Genomic DNA, 17,699 nt, shown 5'->3' with positions numbered 1-17,699 from the left:
TTGTTCCTCCTCTTATCAAATAATAAAAAAGAAAAAAAATCAAAATATCATCTCTTGATGCGAGTCCTGGGAAGCGCTGCCGTTTATGGGCTGGATGTGTTCGTTTTAACAGTCCAGTAACGGGATAAATGCCTCGGGGGATGAGAGCCACAATCCTCCGCTCAGAGATCGCTATGGCAGTGCGGCTCCAGATAATTCTCCTTATAGGGCTCCTACAGCACTACCTACCAGGGTAATCCATGTTTCTCCAACTCTCTATGGGGCGCCTGCCATAGCCTCAGCATCGTACAAAGGATCCATCTTACTTGTCTCTCCCCCCAGAAGGAGAGTGGATTCCTCTTTATACCACATTTCCGTTTCTGGTCAACATCCATATATCAAGGGGGAGGTGGCAGGGGCTCAGCTCACATTGTTTGAGGGTTTAATCAATATGCATAGTTTGTCCTCTGCTCTGCAGGTGAACAAGTCACAGGGAAAAACACAATGGTCAACTAACATTATCAGATGTCGATTGTTCAATGTTCTTGTGTCCTTGGTTGCAAAGATAGCAGACCATACCCCGTAGGAGCCTACAGTTAGGTCCATATTGGACAGAGACAACATTTTTCTAATTTTGGTTCTAGACATTACCTCAATGAATTTTAAGCAAAACAATTCAGATGCAGTTGACGTTCAGACTTTCAGCTTTCATTTGAGGGTATCCACATTAAAATTGGATGAAGGGTTTAGGAGTTTCAGCTCCTTAACATGTGCCACCCTGTTTTTAAAGGGACCAAAAGTAATTGGACAGATTAAATAATTGTAAATAAAATGTTCATTTCTAGTACTTGGTTGAAAACCCTTTGTTGGCAATGACTGCCTGAAGTCTTGAACTCATGGCCATCACCAGACGCTGCGTTTCCTCCTTTTTGATGCTCTGCCAGGCCTTCACTGCGGTGGTTTTCAGTTGCTGTTTGTTTGTGGGCCTTTCTGTCTGAAGTTTAGTCTTTAACAAGTGAAATGCATTCTCAATTGGGTTGAGATCTGGTGACTGACTTGGCCATTCAAGAATATTCCACTTGTTTGCTTTAATAAACTCCTGGGATGCTTTGGCTTTATGTTTTGGGTCATTGTCCATCTGTAGTATGAAACGACGACCAATCAGTTTGGCTGCATTTGGCTGGATCTAAGCACACAGTATGGCTTTGAATACCTCAGAATTCATTTGGCTGCTTCTGTCCTGTGTCACATCATCAATAAACACTAGTGACCCAGTGCCACTGGCAGCCATGCATGCCAAAGCCATCACACTGCCTCCGCCGTGTTTTACAGATGAGGTGGTATGCTTTGGATCATGAGCTGTACCACGCCTTCGCCATAATTTTCTCTTTCCATCATTCTGGTAGAGGTTGATCTTGGTTTCATCTGTCCAAAGAATGTTCTTCCAGAACTGTGCTGGCTTTTTTAGATGTTTTTTAGCAGAGTCCAGTCTAGCCTTTTGATTCTTGATGCTTATGAGTGGCTTGCACCGTGCAGTGAATCCTCTGTATTTACTTTCATGCAGTCTTCTCTTTATGGTAGATTTGGATATTGATACACCTACCTCCTGGAGAGTGTTGGTCACTTGGTTGGCTGTTGTGAAGGGGTTTCTCTTCACCATGGAGAATATTCTGCGATCATCCACCAGTGTTGTCTTCCATGGGCGCCCAGGTCTTTTTGCATTGATGAGTTCACCAGTGCTTGCTTTCTTTCTCAGGATGTACCAAACTGTAGATTTTGCCACTCCTAATGTTGTAGCAATTTCTCGGATGGGTTTTTTCTGTTTTTGCAGCTTAAGGATGGCTTGTTTCACCTGCATGGAGAGCTCCTTTGACGGCATGTTTCTTTCACAGCAAAACCTTCCAACTGCAAGCACCACACCTCAAATAAACTCCAGGCCTTTCATCTGCTTAATGGAGAATGACATAATGGAGGGATTGCCCACACCTGTCCATGAAATAGCCTTGGAGTCAATTGTCCAATTATTTTTGGTCACTTTAAAAACAGGGTGGCACATGTTAAGGAGCTGAACCTCCTAAACCCTTCATCCAATGTTAATGTGGATACCCTCAAATGAAAGCTGAAAGTCTGAACTTCAACTGCATCTGAATTGTTTTGTTTAAAATTCATTGTGGTAATGTCTAGAACCAAAAGTAGAAAAATGTTGTCTCTGTCCAAATATATAAGGACCTAACTGTATAAGACGCAAACAGCAGCCATCCAAAAATATCAGGAGTAAACTTTTAAAACTCATATAACACCAGTGTATGGTTCTTCACCTACTGAAAATAAACGTCTGGATAATTAGCATTAAATGCTGTGTCGTCACAATAGAGGGGATACACGCGGAGGTGATGCATTGTGGGGCTCACTTTCATTCATCTTCAGTCCCAGACGCCGCAAAGAACAACGACTAAGGTTTACTGGCATAAGCTGGAGAAATGATGGAGGATTTCACCGAAGAGTCAAACAAAATATTGTAGAAATGTAACTAGAGATGGAGCCGCACACATAATAGGACCCAATAATGAGGTGCGAGATTGCACACAGCCTCACTAATCTGCGCTGCACAGAGTTAATATTAAATGTCTCCTGGAAATTATGAGATAAATGGCAGAGATCAGGCGAGGTCTGAGATAATAATAAATATAGAACAAGAACAGACGGGGACCAAATGGCCCCGCTCCCTCTGTCTTTCCCGATGTACGCATTTATTTCTCAGGCTGGACGCGCCATTTATGCTACGGCCAATGGTGCAGAAGGGCGATGCCCCCTCCACTCATAAAAGGTTTATCTGGTAGAACACAGGATGAGTCATGGCAGCCCCATCCAGAGACCCTCTACCAAGCCCCCCACCATGTCCGCCCTGTCAGATCTGGACATCCTCTCTTTCCAGTTCTATTTCTCTACATATTTGCAGAATTTGGCTTGGAGGGACCCAGCTGTTACCACATGCGTAGCTACAAAGTGCCCTCTCGAGAGAACACGTCCAAAAGCCAAGTGAAGCACAAACGAGCCGTCCACCGAGCGATTCATCAGTGAGTAGACCATATGTGTTCCTGAGAAGAGAGTCAACAAGCCCATGGAGGAGGGAGAAGAGGTCCGAGCTGGCTACACATGCTCCTCGCCAAAGAACGTCTCATAGAAGGAGGTATTAGCGTCTATTAATGAGACCACGGACCCCAGCACTGGAGCAAAAAAGCCCAAACCATGAAACACAACTTTGCAAATTTTATCCCAACAAATGAGAAAACGTTATGGCTGGAAAACAGGCGAGCACATAAAGATCAGACGATCAACCTACCAATAACCCAAAACATAAACCTCATCACACGAAAAATCACAGCTATATAACTAACCAGTGTGCAGAATAAAGAGTGATGAAGTCATTGTGTACATACATTATTGATCCTGAGTTACATCCTGTATCTCTTTTATTATAAAATAACAAAAACAAAATACAACACAACATTCCAGAAAAGAAAACACATAAACCAAAATACACACATTAATCATACACTTAGGACATACAGAAACTTGTGCAAAACCGCATCTTGTTATAGTCCCCAAGCTTTCCAGCTTAGGGGACCCCCAGCAGGAACTTTCCAACAGAAAACTTTTCCCATAAAATAATGAAAAGCAGTTTTTAATCTTTCACCCCCCATTCACACTTCCACCCATACCTATATACAGGAAAACAAAAATAATATTCTTGGCCCATGCGGCCTTAAATAAACCTAGCCAATTCTTTTTTGGCAAAATTACCTACACCAGCTTAACACCTCTCTCTCTCTCTCTCTCTCTATATATATATACAGTGGGGCAAAAAAGTATTTAGTCAGTCAGCAATAGTGCAAGTTCCACCACTTAAAAAGATGAGAGGCGTCTGTAATTTACATCATAGGTAGACCTCAACTATGGGAGACAAACTGAGGGAAAAAAAATCCAGAAAATCACATTGTCTGTTTTTTTTTCATTTTATTTGCATATTATGGTGGAAAATAAGTATTTGGTCAGAAACAAGCAATCAAGATTTCTGGCTCTCACAGACCTGTAACTTCTTCTTTAAGAGTCTCCTCTTTCCTCCACTCATTACCTGTAGTAATGGCACCTGTTTAAACTTGTTATCAGTATAAAAAGACACCTGTGCACACCCTCAAACAGTCTGACTCCAAACTCCACTATGGTGAAGACCAAAGAGCTGTCAAAGGACACCAGAAACAAAATTGTAGCCCTGCACCAGGCTGGGAAGACTGAATCTGCAATAGCCAACCAGCTTGGAGTGAAGAAATCAACTGTGGGAGCAATAATTAGAAAATGGAAGACATACAAGACCACTGATAATCTCACTCGATCTGGTGCTCCACGCAAAATCCCACCCCGTGGGGTCAGAATGATCACAAGAACGGTGAGCAAAAATCCCAGAACCACGCGGGGGGACCTAGTGAATGAACTGCAGAGAGCTGGGACCAATGTAACAAGGCCTACCATAAGTAACACACTACGCCACCATGGACTCAGATCCTGCAATGCCAGACGTGTCCCACTGCTTAAACCTGTACATGTCCGGGCCCGTCTGAAGTTTGCTAGAGAGCATTTGGATGATCCAGAGGAGTTTTGGGAGAATGTCCTATGGTCTGATGAAACCAAACTGGAACTGTTTGGTAGAAACACAACTTGTCGTGTTTGGAGGAAAAAAGAATACTGAGTTGCATCCATCAAACACCATACCTACTGTAAAGCATGGTGGTGGAAACATCATGCTTTGGGGCTGTTTCTCTGCAAAGGGGCCAGGACGACTGATCCGGGTACATGAAAGAATGAATGGGGCCATGTATCGTGAGATTTTGAGTGCAAACCTCCTTCCATCAGCAAGGGCATTGAAGATGAAACGTGGCTGGGTCTTTCAACATGACAATGATCCAAAGCACACCGCCAGGGCAACGAAGGAGTGGCTTCGTAAGAAGCATTTCAAGGTCCTGGAGTGGCCTAGCCAGTCTCCAGATCTCAACCCAATAGAAAACCTTTGGAGGGAGTTGAAAGTCCGTGTTGCCAAGCGAAAAGCCAAAAACATCACTGCTCTAGAGGAGATCTGCATGGAGGAATGGGCCAAGATACCAACAACAGTGTGTGGCAACCTTGTGAAGACTTACAGAAAACGTTTGACCTCTGTCATTGCCAACAAAGGAAATATCACAAAGTATTGAGCTGAAATTTTGTTTCTGACCAAATACTTATTTTCCACCATAATATGCAAATAAAATGAAAAAAAAACAGACAATGTTATTTTCTGGATTTTTTTTTCTCAGTTTGTCTCCCATAGTTGAGGTCTACCTATGATGTAAATTACAGACGCCTCTCATCTTTTTAAGTGGTGGAACTTGCACTATTGCTGACTGACTAAATACTTTTTTGCCCCACTGTATATATATATATATATATATTTTTTTTTTTATTATTATTATTATTATTATTATTATTATTATTATTATTTTTCCCCACCACTCACACCACAGGTCCATAAATGTCCATGGCCTTATCACGTCTAGGCCTGATGAGCACGGAAGTTTATGCCCACAAGCAAAACCCTCACTTATTTGCCCCTGATGTGCTCAGAAATGGTCCATTTTCCATAATTTCCATGGTCCATTGTATATGCTATATCCATTCGCCACTGTCCCCTTGGTTTAGGGTCCTTTTACTTTTTTTTCCGCTCTCACCCCCCCATTCACCCCCCTCCCAACCTCACTACGCCCCCATGCACCTCTGACTGCGCAAAAGAATAACAACACATACTACCATACATATACTACAATACATATTACAATACAATATTACAATGCAATGTCATTACATCATTTGCGTTACCGAATAATACCACACCACAAATCTTTACTTACAGGCCCAAGTTCAGTGCCTGCAAGCCCAATATCCATTATTTCTCTATCTCAAAACAAAAATTTAGGTGCGCCATGCAATAGCTCACCACCAGGAAAAAGGAGTTCTCGAGGCCCCGTCCCTCACTAACACATTCACCCTGTCCCTCAACAACTAAGACTGTTCCTACTTCTGTCCCTAAAGAAACTGTCCCTATCTGTCCCTACCTGCCCCTACTCTACCTAACTTATCATAACTAACTCTCTATCTGTCCCTCAGTGCCTGTCCCTCCCTGTCCCTATCTGCCCCTACTTCTGTCCCTCACCACCCACACCACCTTATGCTATCCCTACCCACATTCACACAAAATCTAGCTCTCCCTAGAGTGCATTTTTAAAAGGAAAGGCCCCTCCAAAGCCAAGAGGCCCTCCTCACACCCAACCTTTCAAACTTCAAAGAACGCACCTTCACCAGGTCACCCAAGATGTTACTAACCACCTCTTCCCTTGGGAGGGCTTTCTGCCGTGTCGAAACTAAGCACCGTGCATTCCAAATGTAGAACCTAACCACTACACTGACTAGGAATAAAGTGCCCCAGTCTCGGCCACCCAGAGTTCTGAACGCTCCATAGGCCCACTCGGCATAGGAGAGGGACGCCAGCCGCGGCCAACGTATGGAAGCCCCCACCCTGTTGTAAACCTCTGGATTAAAGGGACACTGAAGCAGGAAGTGCTCCATGCTTTCCAGCACGCCGCCACACTCCTCACAGGGACAACCCCGATCATCGGATTTCCTGCACTTCAAGTTAACCTTTACATACAGCCTCCCGTGGAAGCAGCGCCAGGTCAAGTCCCAAAACTTCGTAGGGATCCGCTTAGAATTTAAAAGCCCGAGCCCCACCTCCAGATCCCAGCCTGGGCAATCCCTAAGGGCCAGGGGCCTCTGGAAATGGGTCAACAGAACCCTCCTGTCAAGGCATTGCCTCGACATGGTTCTGATTTCCCACATTCCCAGACCCCACCGGCGGATCACCTTCAGAACCGGGGTAGCATAAGCCGGGAGATGCCCATGAGATGTGCGGAGGTCCTTCACTTGCCCTCCTGCCTCCCATTCCTGGAAGAAGGGCCGAAGCCAACCCTTGCAGGAGACTACCCACGGAGGAGCCCTCTCTAGCCAGAGGTTGGAAATGTTGGCTTTAAGAAAGGTGTTCACTAAGAACACTACCGGGTTGACCATACCCAACCCACCTAGTCTCCTCGTGCGGTATGTGACCTCTCTCTTGATTAGGTTGAGCCTATTCCCCCATAACAGCTGGAAGAACAGGCTGTAGACCCGTGTACAGAGAGGTTCTTGCAAGATGCACATGCTGCCCAGGTAAATTAACAAGGGAAGCAGAAAGCCTTTAGCCAGGTCAACCCTTTCCCTTAGGGACAAAAACCAACCCTTCCATTGGTCCACCTTTTGGGCGGCGATCTTAAGTCTACCCTCCCAATTTTGCTGGGGGTAGTCACCGGGGCCAAATTCGATGCTTAGAATTTTGGCGGTGGCCTGGGGCCCTGGAAGGGTGTCCGGGTGATCAAAACTAGGATCTCCCCCTCCCAGCCAGAGACTTTCACACTTTTCCCAGTTGATCATGGACCCGGATGCCTCCGAGTAGCGAACTACCTCTGACATGACCCAATCCGCATCCCCTCTCGAGGACACGAAAAGGGAAACATCATCGGCGTACGCCACCACCCTCAGAGAGGACCCAGAGCCTGCCTGGTCCATCCCGACTCCCGCCAACGGTCCACGATCTACCCTCTTTAGGAAGGGATCGATCGCGAACACGTATAAAAGCGGGCTCAGTGGACAGCCCTGATGGACCCCAGAACCCACCTCAAAAGGGCGACCTGACCAACCGTTCACCAGCTGAAAAGTCTCAGCCCCATGGTACAAGATCTCTAACCATTTTACAAACCTCCCAGGCAGACCATACCTCAAATGGACGGACCAGAGGTACTCATGGCTGACCCGGTCAAAGGCTTTCGCTTGGTCTAACGACAGCAAGTACCCCTTCCAGTGGCCTGCCCTACCCTGCTCCACTGCCTCCTGGACACCGAGCACAACACTAAAAGTACTGCGGCCTGGAACAGAGCAATGCTGGGCCCCTGAAAGGAGCCGGGGTGCAAACTTCAACAGCCGATTAAACAGCACCTTGGCCAGGACCTTCCGGTCCGTATCGAGAAGCGCTATGGGACACCAATTCTCGATATGGGACGGATCCTTACCCTTTGACAGAATAATTAGGGCTGACTTCCTCATTGAGTCGGGAAGAGTGCCCGAGGATAGACACTCATTAAAGACCCCTGTCAAGAGGGGGACCAAGGAGTCCCTAAAAGTCTTATAAAACTCGGATGTTAAGCCACCCGGACCTGGCGATTTCTTGGGCCGAAGCCCATCAATGGCCAGTCTCACTTCCTCTTCCCTAATTTCTTCTGCTAAAACACCAAGAGAGGGATCACCCCCTGGCTGAGGGACGTTTCAGTCAGGAAAGCCGACATCCTATCCCGATCCTTCTTTTCCAAGAGGCGCGAGTAGAAGGATCTGACCACCTCCAGGATCCCTGATTTGGATCTGTTCAGGGACCCCGTACTGTCGATCAGTCCTGTCACCATCTTACAATTCACTGACATCTTACAGTTTCTGTAAGGGTCGGGCGAGCGGTACTTCCCGAAGTCCCTCTCAAAAACTAAAGATGTGTGTCTATCATACTGGCACTTCTTGAGCAAAGATTTCACTCTGGAGATTTCCTCACAGTCACCTCCAGTCGAGACAAGCTGCTCGAGTTTCCTCCCCAGAGCCTGATACAAGCGGTGCCTGTTCAGACTTCTGAGGTTCGAGAGCTGACGGAAGAACCCCGCCACCCGCTTTTTGAAGATCTCCCACCACTCTGACTTACTACTACAGAGATCCACAGCGGTACCTGGCTCTGAAGAAAATCCTCAAAGGATTGTCTCACCTCCGCTTCTTCCAGCAGGGACGAATTGAGCTTCCACAGCCCTCTTCCCATCCGAGGAGTCTCTGCAACATTCAGAGAAAAGAAAATTAGACAGTGGTCGGAGAACTCCACCTCAACGGCGGACACAGCAGAAAAGATGGCGTCCTCCTTAAAAAAAAAACCTGTCTATTCTAGACCTACTGCTACCCATATGGTAGGTGAAACCCCCGTGGCCTGGGGTGTGCCGGATGTGGACATCCACCAGGCGAGCTTCACTAGCTATGCTATTAAGCGCGATGCTTTCATAAGCCAGGCGGTCTCCGGGACCCCCCCGGTCATGGGACCTCGTAACGGTGTTGAAGTCCCCACCGAAGACCACCTGTCGGCTCGTAAAAAGAAAGGGCTTGATCCTCAGGAAGAGACATTTACGGTCCCACTTGGATTGTGGGCCGTAGATATTAATGAGCCGGAGCTTTTGTCCCCTCATGAAGACATCTAGGATCAGGTACCTCCCCATTTCCAACTCAGTAACCCGTCGGCATTCAACATCTGCAGTCTTAAAAAGGACTGCCACCCCGCTATACGGCTTGGCCGCAAGAGACCAGTATGAGGGCCCGCACCTCCACTCCCTCCGTGCTTTATAGATGGCCCCCATGTCCGTTAGTCTGGTCTCTTGCAAAAATAAAATTTTTCTGCGTCAATCCTGGAGAAAAAATCAAAGGCCGTGAAGCGAGCCGCATCTGACTTAACGCTGGCGACATTAATGGACGCCAGCGTCAACGGGGCGAGTTCAGCCATCATGGGTGATCGAGTTGGATGGCCAGTTTCTTCCCTGCCCCGCTATCACCTCCACCTGGGGAGAGGTCAGACACCTTCCTTTTTAGGGAAGCCCCCGACGTGTCCATCCCTCCCCCCCGGTGTCCTCGCCCCCGGGTTCCAGGTCCGTCCCCCCCCTCAGGAGGAACAGTGCCCCCTGAGGGATGGACTTCACCATCCCCTGAAGGACCCTCCGGTGTTACCCCCGGCCCAGCACCCTAGTCTTGCGGTTCATCATCTGAACCTCCGAGGGCGCTGAACCGGTTGGAGAGTCTGATCAGAGGGGGGTCAGCGGGCCCTTCCGTATGCAACCTTGTGGTCGGGGGCGGAGAGGACTTTGAAGACTTGTCAGCCTTCTTCCCTCCCGATTTACGGTTGGCACGCTTGTTTTTGCCACCTGGTGCTGTAGGCTGCTCCCTGACATCCTCGTTGACACTTTCATAACGAGAGGAGTCGTCTGAGTCAGCCGATTTCTCCTCTCTCTCCATCCTCCTGATCTCCTCACTCACCGCACTCTCCCCCAGGGCCTCAGAGGCTCTTGCCACGGGCCTAGAGGGAGGGGCAGGCATCACACCGGTTGTCCGAGGCTCCACCTGCCCCTTGCCTCCATGGCGTTTTTCTTGCCTCCTCTCAAACGCGGGGCCCCTTGCCTTAGCACTGCCCTTCCTCACCGGCCCCTCAGCCCTTCCCCCTCCACCACCTGCCACGGCAGAAGCGCCGCCAGAGGTTGCCCCCTCACGGTCTCCCCCCACCGGGCCTGCAGCGGTATTGGAGAAAGAGTGAGGGAAGCGGCTGAGTGGGTGACCGAGGTCACCACACATATGGCACCGAATGTCTTTGCACAAGGCGGCCAGGTGACCTACCCCACCACACAACGCACACTTCTGCACCTTGCTGCTGGCGCTGAAGTGGGTGGGATCGCCGCACTTGTGGCAGACCTTCGGTTGCCCCTGGTAGAAGACCAGGATCCTGTCCCTCCCCAAGAACGCCGAGGAAGGGATGTGGGTGGCCGTGCCGCCGGAAACCTTCAGCTTGACCATGAAGGTCCAGCCCCCCGACCAGATGCCATATTCGTCCCTGTTCTTTTTCGGGACCTCGGTGACTTCCCCATAACGAGAAAGCCACGTCATTATGTCCACGCCTGCGAGCGACTCGTTACAAGTCACCACGGTCACTCGCTTGACGGCATTTTGGCGAGACACCGCTTGCGCAACGAAGTCTCACCATCCGGGCTCTTCTCGCACCAGCTCGTAGTTCGACCAGAAGAGCTCAAGCCACTCTGGCCGCACGAAACTGACGTCAAAGAAGCGGGACGCCGAAGGATGTATCAGGGCAAAGATGTAATTTGCCCCGAAGCCCATCTTTAGGAGGAGCTCCACCACCTTGCTCCTGGGTGGAAAGGCTTCATTGCCCCCCCACCTAAGACAGACCACATTCCTTCTTGGCGGCCCCTGCCCGGCTGTGGGGAGAGAACAAACAGTCCATCCCTCCCTTTGCTGTTGGAAGGCGGCCAGTCCGTGTCTCTCTATCCAGAAAGACAGGTCCACCGTCCTCCCCTCTACTGTTACCGACCTTTCTCCCCTTTTAACGGCCTCCAGGAAACGGTGGTGCAAAGTGCCATCCCTGGAGCCCGGAGGCGAGGAGACCCCCACAGGACCACCCCGACCCCCAGCCGCGGCCCCCACATAGTTACGTTGGGGTCTCGCGGCCGGGGGGGGGGGGCAGATGGGCCAGTCCTCCTACCACCACTTGTGTCTGCACCCTCATTCGCTCCCCACTCACTCTCCCATTCACTCTTTTATTATTCCCACTCACCCCAGCATTCACTCTAGCACTCACATCCCCATTCACGTCCGCAAACAACTCCTCAAAAATATCAGTCACCCCGTCCTCACATTCACTCACGCACTCCTCATACTCCTCAGAAACAATTTTATTTATATTTTTATTAACATCAGCATTAACAGTTCCTTTGCCGCAATTTTCCCTCCCACCTGCTGGGGGCCCTAGCTGGCTGGGTGCTCCATGATAGTCCTTGCTGGCCAGAAGTGCTGCTGCCCCTTTAAGTGCCTCAGCGCTGATGACATACTGCACATTGCCCTGGCTGGGCCTGGGAGCAGCAGCAGCTCCTGGTTTCTCCAGCACCATTTTTTTTTCTTTTTCAGAGTTTCTTTTGCTTTCCTTGCTCTGGGCAGGGACGGCCTCTGGCACCGTTCCCTGCCCTGCACCCTTCTTCACCCCCTCCGCCGGCTTGCCAGGGGGCGCCAGAGTCCCCGCACCCTCAGATGAAGGTAGGTGAGCTGGGGACCCCGACAACCCCCCCGCCGGCTTTTGGGGGCAGCTTGCTTGCACTGCTTGGGAGTGTGGGTGGGACAGAGGGCAGCGGGCCTGCCGTGGCCACGCCCCCCGCCAGTCACGGCCACCACAGGCAGAGCAGTGACTCCTTGAGAGGCCACGCCCCCGGATGACGCGGACGTAGCAGGCGGGACAGCGGCCGAGGAGGACACGCCCCCCGCATGCCACAGCCTTTGCAGGCCACGCCCCCTCGCGGACCACCGCCGCCACCCTTTGCCCACCACTTGCCACGGGCAGGGCCGGCCACTCCCCCTAGTCACCCAGCGGTGGCGGAGCCCCCCGCACGGACCCCCTTTTGGGTGGACGTACCGGAGACCCGCTCTTACCACGGGTGCCGCCATGGGAGCAACCAGCACCTTGCACCGCTTCAGTTGTTTGATTTTTTGTTCACCCTTCCTAGACTTCTGGACCCCCACTAGCGATCCAGACTTAACGGATCCGTGCGTGGGGGGTCCAGAAACCCCAGCACTCACCGCCGGAGGTGCAGCCCTGGCTGTACCAACTTTACCTGGTGCCAGGCCAGCCCCCCCTGCCACCGAGGGCTGAGCCTGGACACCACCACCAACACCACAACCAGCACCGACCTCCATGTCGCTGCCCTGGTCTGAACTGTCACCAGATATGACAGTCAGGTCACAACAGACATCTCTCTCCCCACTCCCTCGCTGCGGACCCACCACAGGGCTCGAGCCGGGGTGGTTAGCGGGTTCCACACAGCGGGACAGAGGGGCCCCGGGAAGAGGAGCAAAAACCAGTTGTTCCTCCACGCCAGAGGCCTTACGCCTGCGCCTCCTGTTTCTCCTCTTCCCGGTTGCCTCATCCTCTGGGCAGACTTCATCCCCAAACAACAGTGTGCCAAACCTTGCTGGGGATTCCATCTGCCGCACTTGCCTGAGGATGAGGCAGCCCCCCTCAGTATTACTCCCACTCCCTCCATCCTCCCCCTCGCTCCCACTTTCCTCCGTATTACTGGTGTCCAGCTGGAGGGCCGATTGCTCAGGGGCTATCCCGCTGCATGTTACCTGACTCCTGCTGGTGTCCGTCAGGTCTTCAGGTGGAGGCGGCCCGGGTGTAGCGTGGGCGCCATCTTGCTCTTCCTCCTCACTTTCCTCCACCTGGATGGGGCCTCCTGACCCCCCAGGAGACCCACCAGCCATGGCCCTGAACCGGTCCTCGTTCTGCAGCTTCTCCTGGACTGGGCCGCTGCCGGCCATGATGACACTTCGCCGGCCCTCCAGGGCCCAAATCTCCCCTTTCAGCCGCTGGACCGCGGCGGCGACCTCCGCTCTCTTTGAGGTAGGGAGCATGTTTTAGATATTATCCTGGCTCCCTCCAACTCCCCCCGGAGTCTCCTCAGCTGCTTCCCGGCCTCCTCATATTTGGAGAGGTGGATGCGGGAGGCGTAGGTGGTAGCCAGCTCTCCCGCAGCCTTGGAGCCCCAGATGTTAAGGGGGGCCCCGCTTCACCTCTGCCGGCTGCTGCACCTCCGGGGGAAGGGCCCGCCACAGCCTTCACTTCAGGGGTCCCGGACCCTGGAGCCTTGCGGCCCCCTGGGGTCCGCTTTTTCCCCATCCTTGGGACTGGCTGGCTGTGAATTGGGCCTCCTGATGGTGGATGAAGCCCCCCCACCCCCAGCTGGCTTGCCGGGGGGTGGGAGCCAGGGGCATAGCCCCGGCGCTCAGTCCCAGGGAGAGTCCTCTTTCCTGGGAAGGGGGCCAATGGAAAGTCCTTGCAGGAAAAACCTCCCTTCCCAGGAGCTTAGCAAAACCCTAGCGTGCAGACGCTCAGCACAGACGCTCCTCCTCTTCCTGGGCGTGCCCAGAGCTGCACTCACTATTCTGCTGGTGTAGTCACTGTGTACATACATTACATTACTGATCCTGAGTTACATCCTGTATTATACTCCAGAGCTGCGCTCACTATTCTGCTGGTGCAGTCACTGTGTACTTTGACGAAGTCACTGGTAACTGGAGGGGAGATATGTGTCACTGAGTGATGTGAAACCCAGAATATTTTCCTGCAGCACACTAAGTGTTGGGAGGAAAAGCTAATTGCATAAATGGCCTAGATTTATGTGGACAACCATAGAGTGGGTGGGAGGGTGTCCACATTATCTCCACCTGCAGGGAGGAGTCACATGGTCTGGAGCTTAAATAGCTGGGCAGTCTTTGTTCAGCAGGACTGAAGAGAGGACCTCCAGTGGTTTGTGTCCTGAGGAGGAAAGACTGAACCTGTGTTGCTGTAGAGCAGGCTGCTACCCGCAAAAGTATGGACTCTGTTACAGCATTTTGCTTTCTTTGTGGTTTTCCTGTTTTTGCATGAAGGGCTTTACTTTCCCCTTCTTGTTGTTTTTTGCAGCCATATAATAAACCAACCGAAGATTTAAAGAGACAGTGTTCTGGTTTTCTACCTCCGTGTAACTCCAAGTGAGTTGAACTACCACAAGTGGTGTTTCGAATGCCGCCAATTTTCCAGGAACACTAGTAGCAGCCGAGGTCAAACCGCATGTCCTAGGAAAAGAAGGCCACAAGCCAGCGGATGACGTCAACAGCAACAGCTGGCACATCAGGAGACGAGTTGCTTACCCAGCAGCTCCAACAACAGCAGAAATACCAACAAGAACAGTTCAGACAACAGCAGCAGCAGATTGAGTTGCTTGTCGAGACGGTTTGTGTGAGACAGGAAGCCCATTCCACAAGTCCGGGTGACGACACGTAAGTCCAGAAGGCAGCAAGATGAGTGATGCAGAAAATGACGCCAGGTGATGATGTAGAGGCATTTCTGTTTTTGATTGGGTAGCGGAGTGAGAAAGACTGGCGCCAGACCAGTGGGTGGAGGTGCTGGCCCCCTATCTAACTGGCAAGCCTCAGAAAGCTTATTTTTACCTGGCCTTACAAGATGCCCAGGAATATGCCAAACTAAAAACGGAGATACTTGCACGCTCAGGGGTGACTATGTCTGTCCGAGCACAAAGGGTTCATCATTGGGCGTATTGCGGTGATAAACCTCCTCGCTCTCAAATGTATGATTTGCTGCATCTGGTGCAGAAATAATTGCAGCAGGAGTCCTCCACCCCAGCCCAAATTGTTGAGCGGGTTGTAATGGACAGATTTATCCACTCTCTTCTAAGGTCAGTGCGGACATCGGTTGCCCTGGGGAATCCCTGAAATGCGGATGACCTGGTGGGCCTACTAGAAAGGTGCCAGGTGGTCGAGAGGTCCCTAAGGAAGCAAGGGGGTGGTGCATCTCCATACTGGGGTACCCAGCGGGATCCCCAGTCCCAGCCACCACTGGGGGGAATCTGAGTTGCAGGTATGTTGGACTCAGGGAGTTTGGTGACCCTGATAAAGGCCACACTCCCCCACCAGTTTATCCCAGAAATACATGTGGGCATCCGCTGTATCCATGGAGACATCAAGGACTGCCCCATCACCAGAGTGTCGATATAAAACAAGCCGGGGTACTGAGGCCCTTGAGGTCAGGGTTGTGAAAGACTTACTACATTCCTTGATAATCGGGCGGGACTTCAGCCTGTTTTGAGACTTGCAGGGATGCTAAGTTAGGCTAGTTTCACACTAGCGTTTATGAGCGCAGCGACGGCCTGCGCACGGCCGCCGCTAAGCCCCGCCCCCTGCCGCGCCCTGCGTCCCCTATCTTTATCACAGGGGGCGCAGGCCGTGCGAGGTATGCGTTTGGCGGCGCATGCGTCCTTTTGACGGTGCGCCGACGCAACCAAACTGCAGCAGGTTGCGTTTGGCGCAGGTCGGCACACCGTCAAAAGGACGCATGCGCCGCCAAACGCATACTGCGCACGGCCTGCACCCCCTGTGATAAAGATAGGGGACGCAGGGCGCATGCAGCGTCATGCGCCGGTGGGCGGAGCTACCGGCGGGGCGCGGCAGGGGGCGGGGCTTAGCGGCGGCCGTGCGCAGGCCGTCGCTGCGCTCATAAACGCTAGTGTGAAACTAGCCTTAGTCAGACAAAATCCAACTCAACCCTGATAAATCCCCATCGCAGCCGGAGTTGGAGGAGCTCCTCTTGTGTGTCCTGGCGGGTGACAAGGACGAGACGGTGGCCAGTGAGGCCAAGTGTTCCCATCTGGTGGGGTTTTTGGGGAAAATTTTGGCTCTGCTCAAATGCGGTAGCTTACCCTAAAAGGGGCATTCAAAAATGTGTCTGTGATACATGGGGTTGCTCAAGAGAAGGGGGCTGACACCAGGTTCCCACACTTTGCCATGAATGGAGAGTTACTGTATCGGGTGACCACACTGAGGGGAGGGGCATAGTGCTGCAGCAGTTCCAGGTCCCTACCGGCAGAAGGAATGGCCCACTCACATGTTTTGGGGGATCATCTGGGGGTGGAGAAAACGCAGGAGAGGAAAATGCAGAGGTTCTATTGGCTGGAGTGTTACCAGGAGGTCCTACCCCAACTGCGAGATAACCACTCTCTTTACTCACTTTCAAAGTCCCCTAGTTCTGTTACCTGTGACAGAGATCCCATTTGAGAGGATTGCCATGGATCTAGTGGGTCTTCTAGTTAAATCTGCACAAGGGCACAAATACATCTTAGTGGTCATAGACTATGCGACCACGTACCCTGAAGCAGTACCCCTAAGAAACTCCTCGGCCAAGAGTATCGCTTGGGTACTTGTCCGTATTTTTGTACGGACGGGTCTGCCAAAGGAGATTTTGACAGACCAGGGAGGGAACCCTTTTCATGAGCAAGGTAATGAGGGAGTTGTGTAAGGTCCTTCAGGTTGCCCGGATGTGAACCTCAGTCTACAATCTGCAGACAGACGGCCAAGTAGAACGCTTCATTAAGACCTTAAAGGCAATGCTCAAGAAGATCATTTAGAAGGACGGTCGAGATTGGGACTATCGGCTTCCGTTTCTGCTTTTCTCGGTCAAAGAAGTTCCTCAAGCTTCCACTGGCTTCCTGACGTTCAATCCCCTGTATGGCTGACATCCGCGAGGGTTCCTGGACATCGCCAAGGAAACCTGGGAAGCCGAGGTCACGCCACACCGGAGGGTCATAGAGCATGTCGCCCAGTTACAGGAGAGGATGGCAAAAGTAATGCCTATCGTGCAGGATCATATTCTCCAGGCACAGGTAAGGAAGTATAACCGTTCAGCAAGCCTGAGGGAGTTCCAGCCTGCTGACAGCGTGTGATGGAGAGCAAGTTCCTAGCCAGAAAGCAAGGCCTATAGAAAACGAGTGAGGTGAATTACATGGTACACCAGCCAGGCTGAAAGAAGCCACACCAAATATACCATGTGAACTTACTCAAGCCATGGCAAGATCGGGAGTCGGTGGAAACCTCTTGCCTGGGAGCCAGTCCCAAAGCCACAGTGAACGATGTCGCCATTGCAGAGACTCTAACGGCGGCCCAGAGACAACAGCGTCCGGAACTGTTGCAGCAGAACTGTGACCTGTTCTCAGAGTTGCCAGGGCAAACGCAGGTGGTCGAGCATGATGTGTTGATAGTCACATGTAAGGGTAAACCTCAGGCACTATAAAATTATATTGGATGTTAGACCTCAAGGTGATTGAGGAGTCGAAAAGTGGATAGTTGAGTACCATCGATCTCGTGCTGAAGCCCGATGGTGAGTGTCGGTTCTGCAAAGATTACAGCAGGCTGATTGAGGTCTCCAA

General features: G+C 51.3%; 1 protein-coding gene across 7 annotated transcripts in view; it reads right to left on the bottom strand.

Moving 5' to 3' along the window:
• SLC6A9 (solute carrier family 6 member 9) overlaps positions 1 to 17,699 on the bottom strand; it is a 280,632-nt gene that overhangs the window by 160,903 nt on the left and 102,030 nt on the right. The window contains exon 3 of one of the 7 annotated variants that reach the window (XM_073564874.1): positions 8,897 to 8,958. The exons of the other annotated variants lie outside the window; for them this stretch is intronic. Within the exon in view, the coding sequence (XP_073420975.1) occupies positions 8,897 to 8,958 (62 nt within the window). The remainder of the gene's footprint in view (positions 1 to 8,896; positions 8,959 to 17,699) is intronic. 7 annotated transcript variants of the gene reach the window in all.

This window comes from Dendrobates tinctorius, unplaced genomic scaffold, assembly GCF_039654945.1.
Source record: "Dendrobates tinctorius isolate UK_male_01 unplaced genomic scaffold, ASM3965494v1 ptg000497l, whole genome shotgun sequence".
Taxonomy (NCBI): Eukaryota; Metazoa; Chordata; class Amphibia; order Anura; family Dendrobatidae; genus Dendrobates; species Dendrobates tinctorius.
This window is presented reverse-complemented; position numbering and strand designations above follow the sequence as displayed.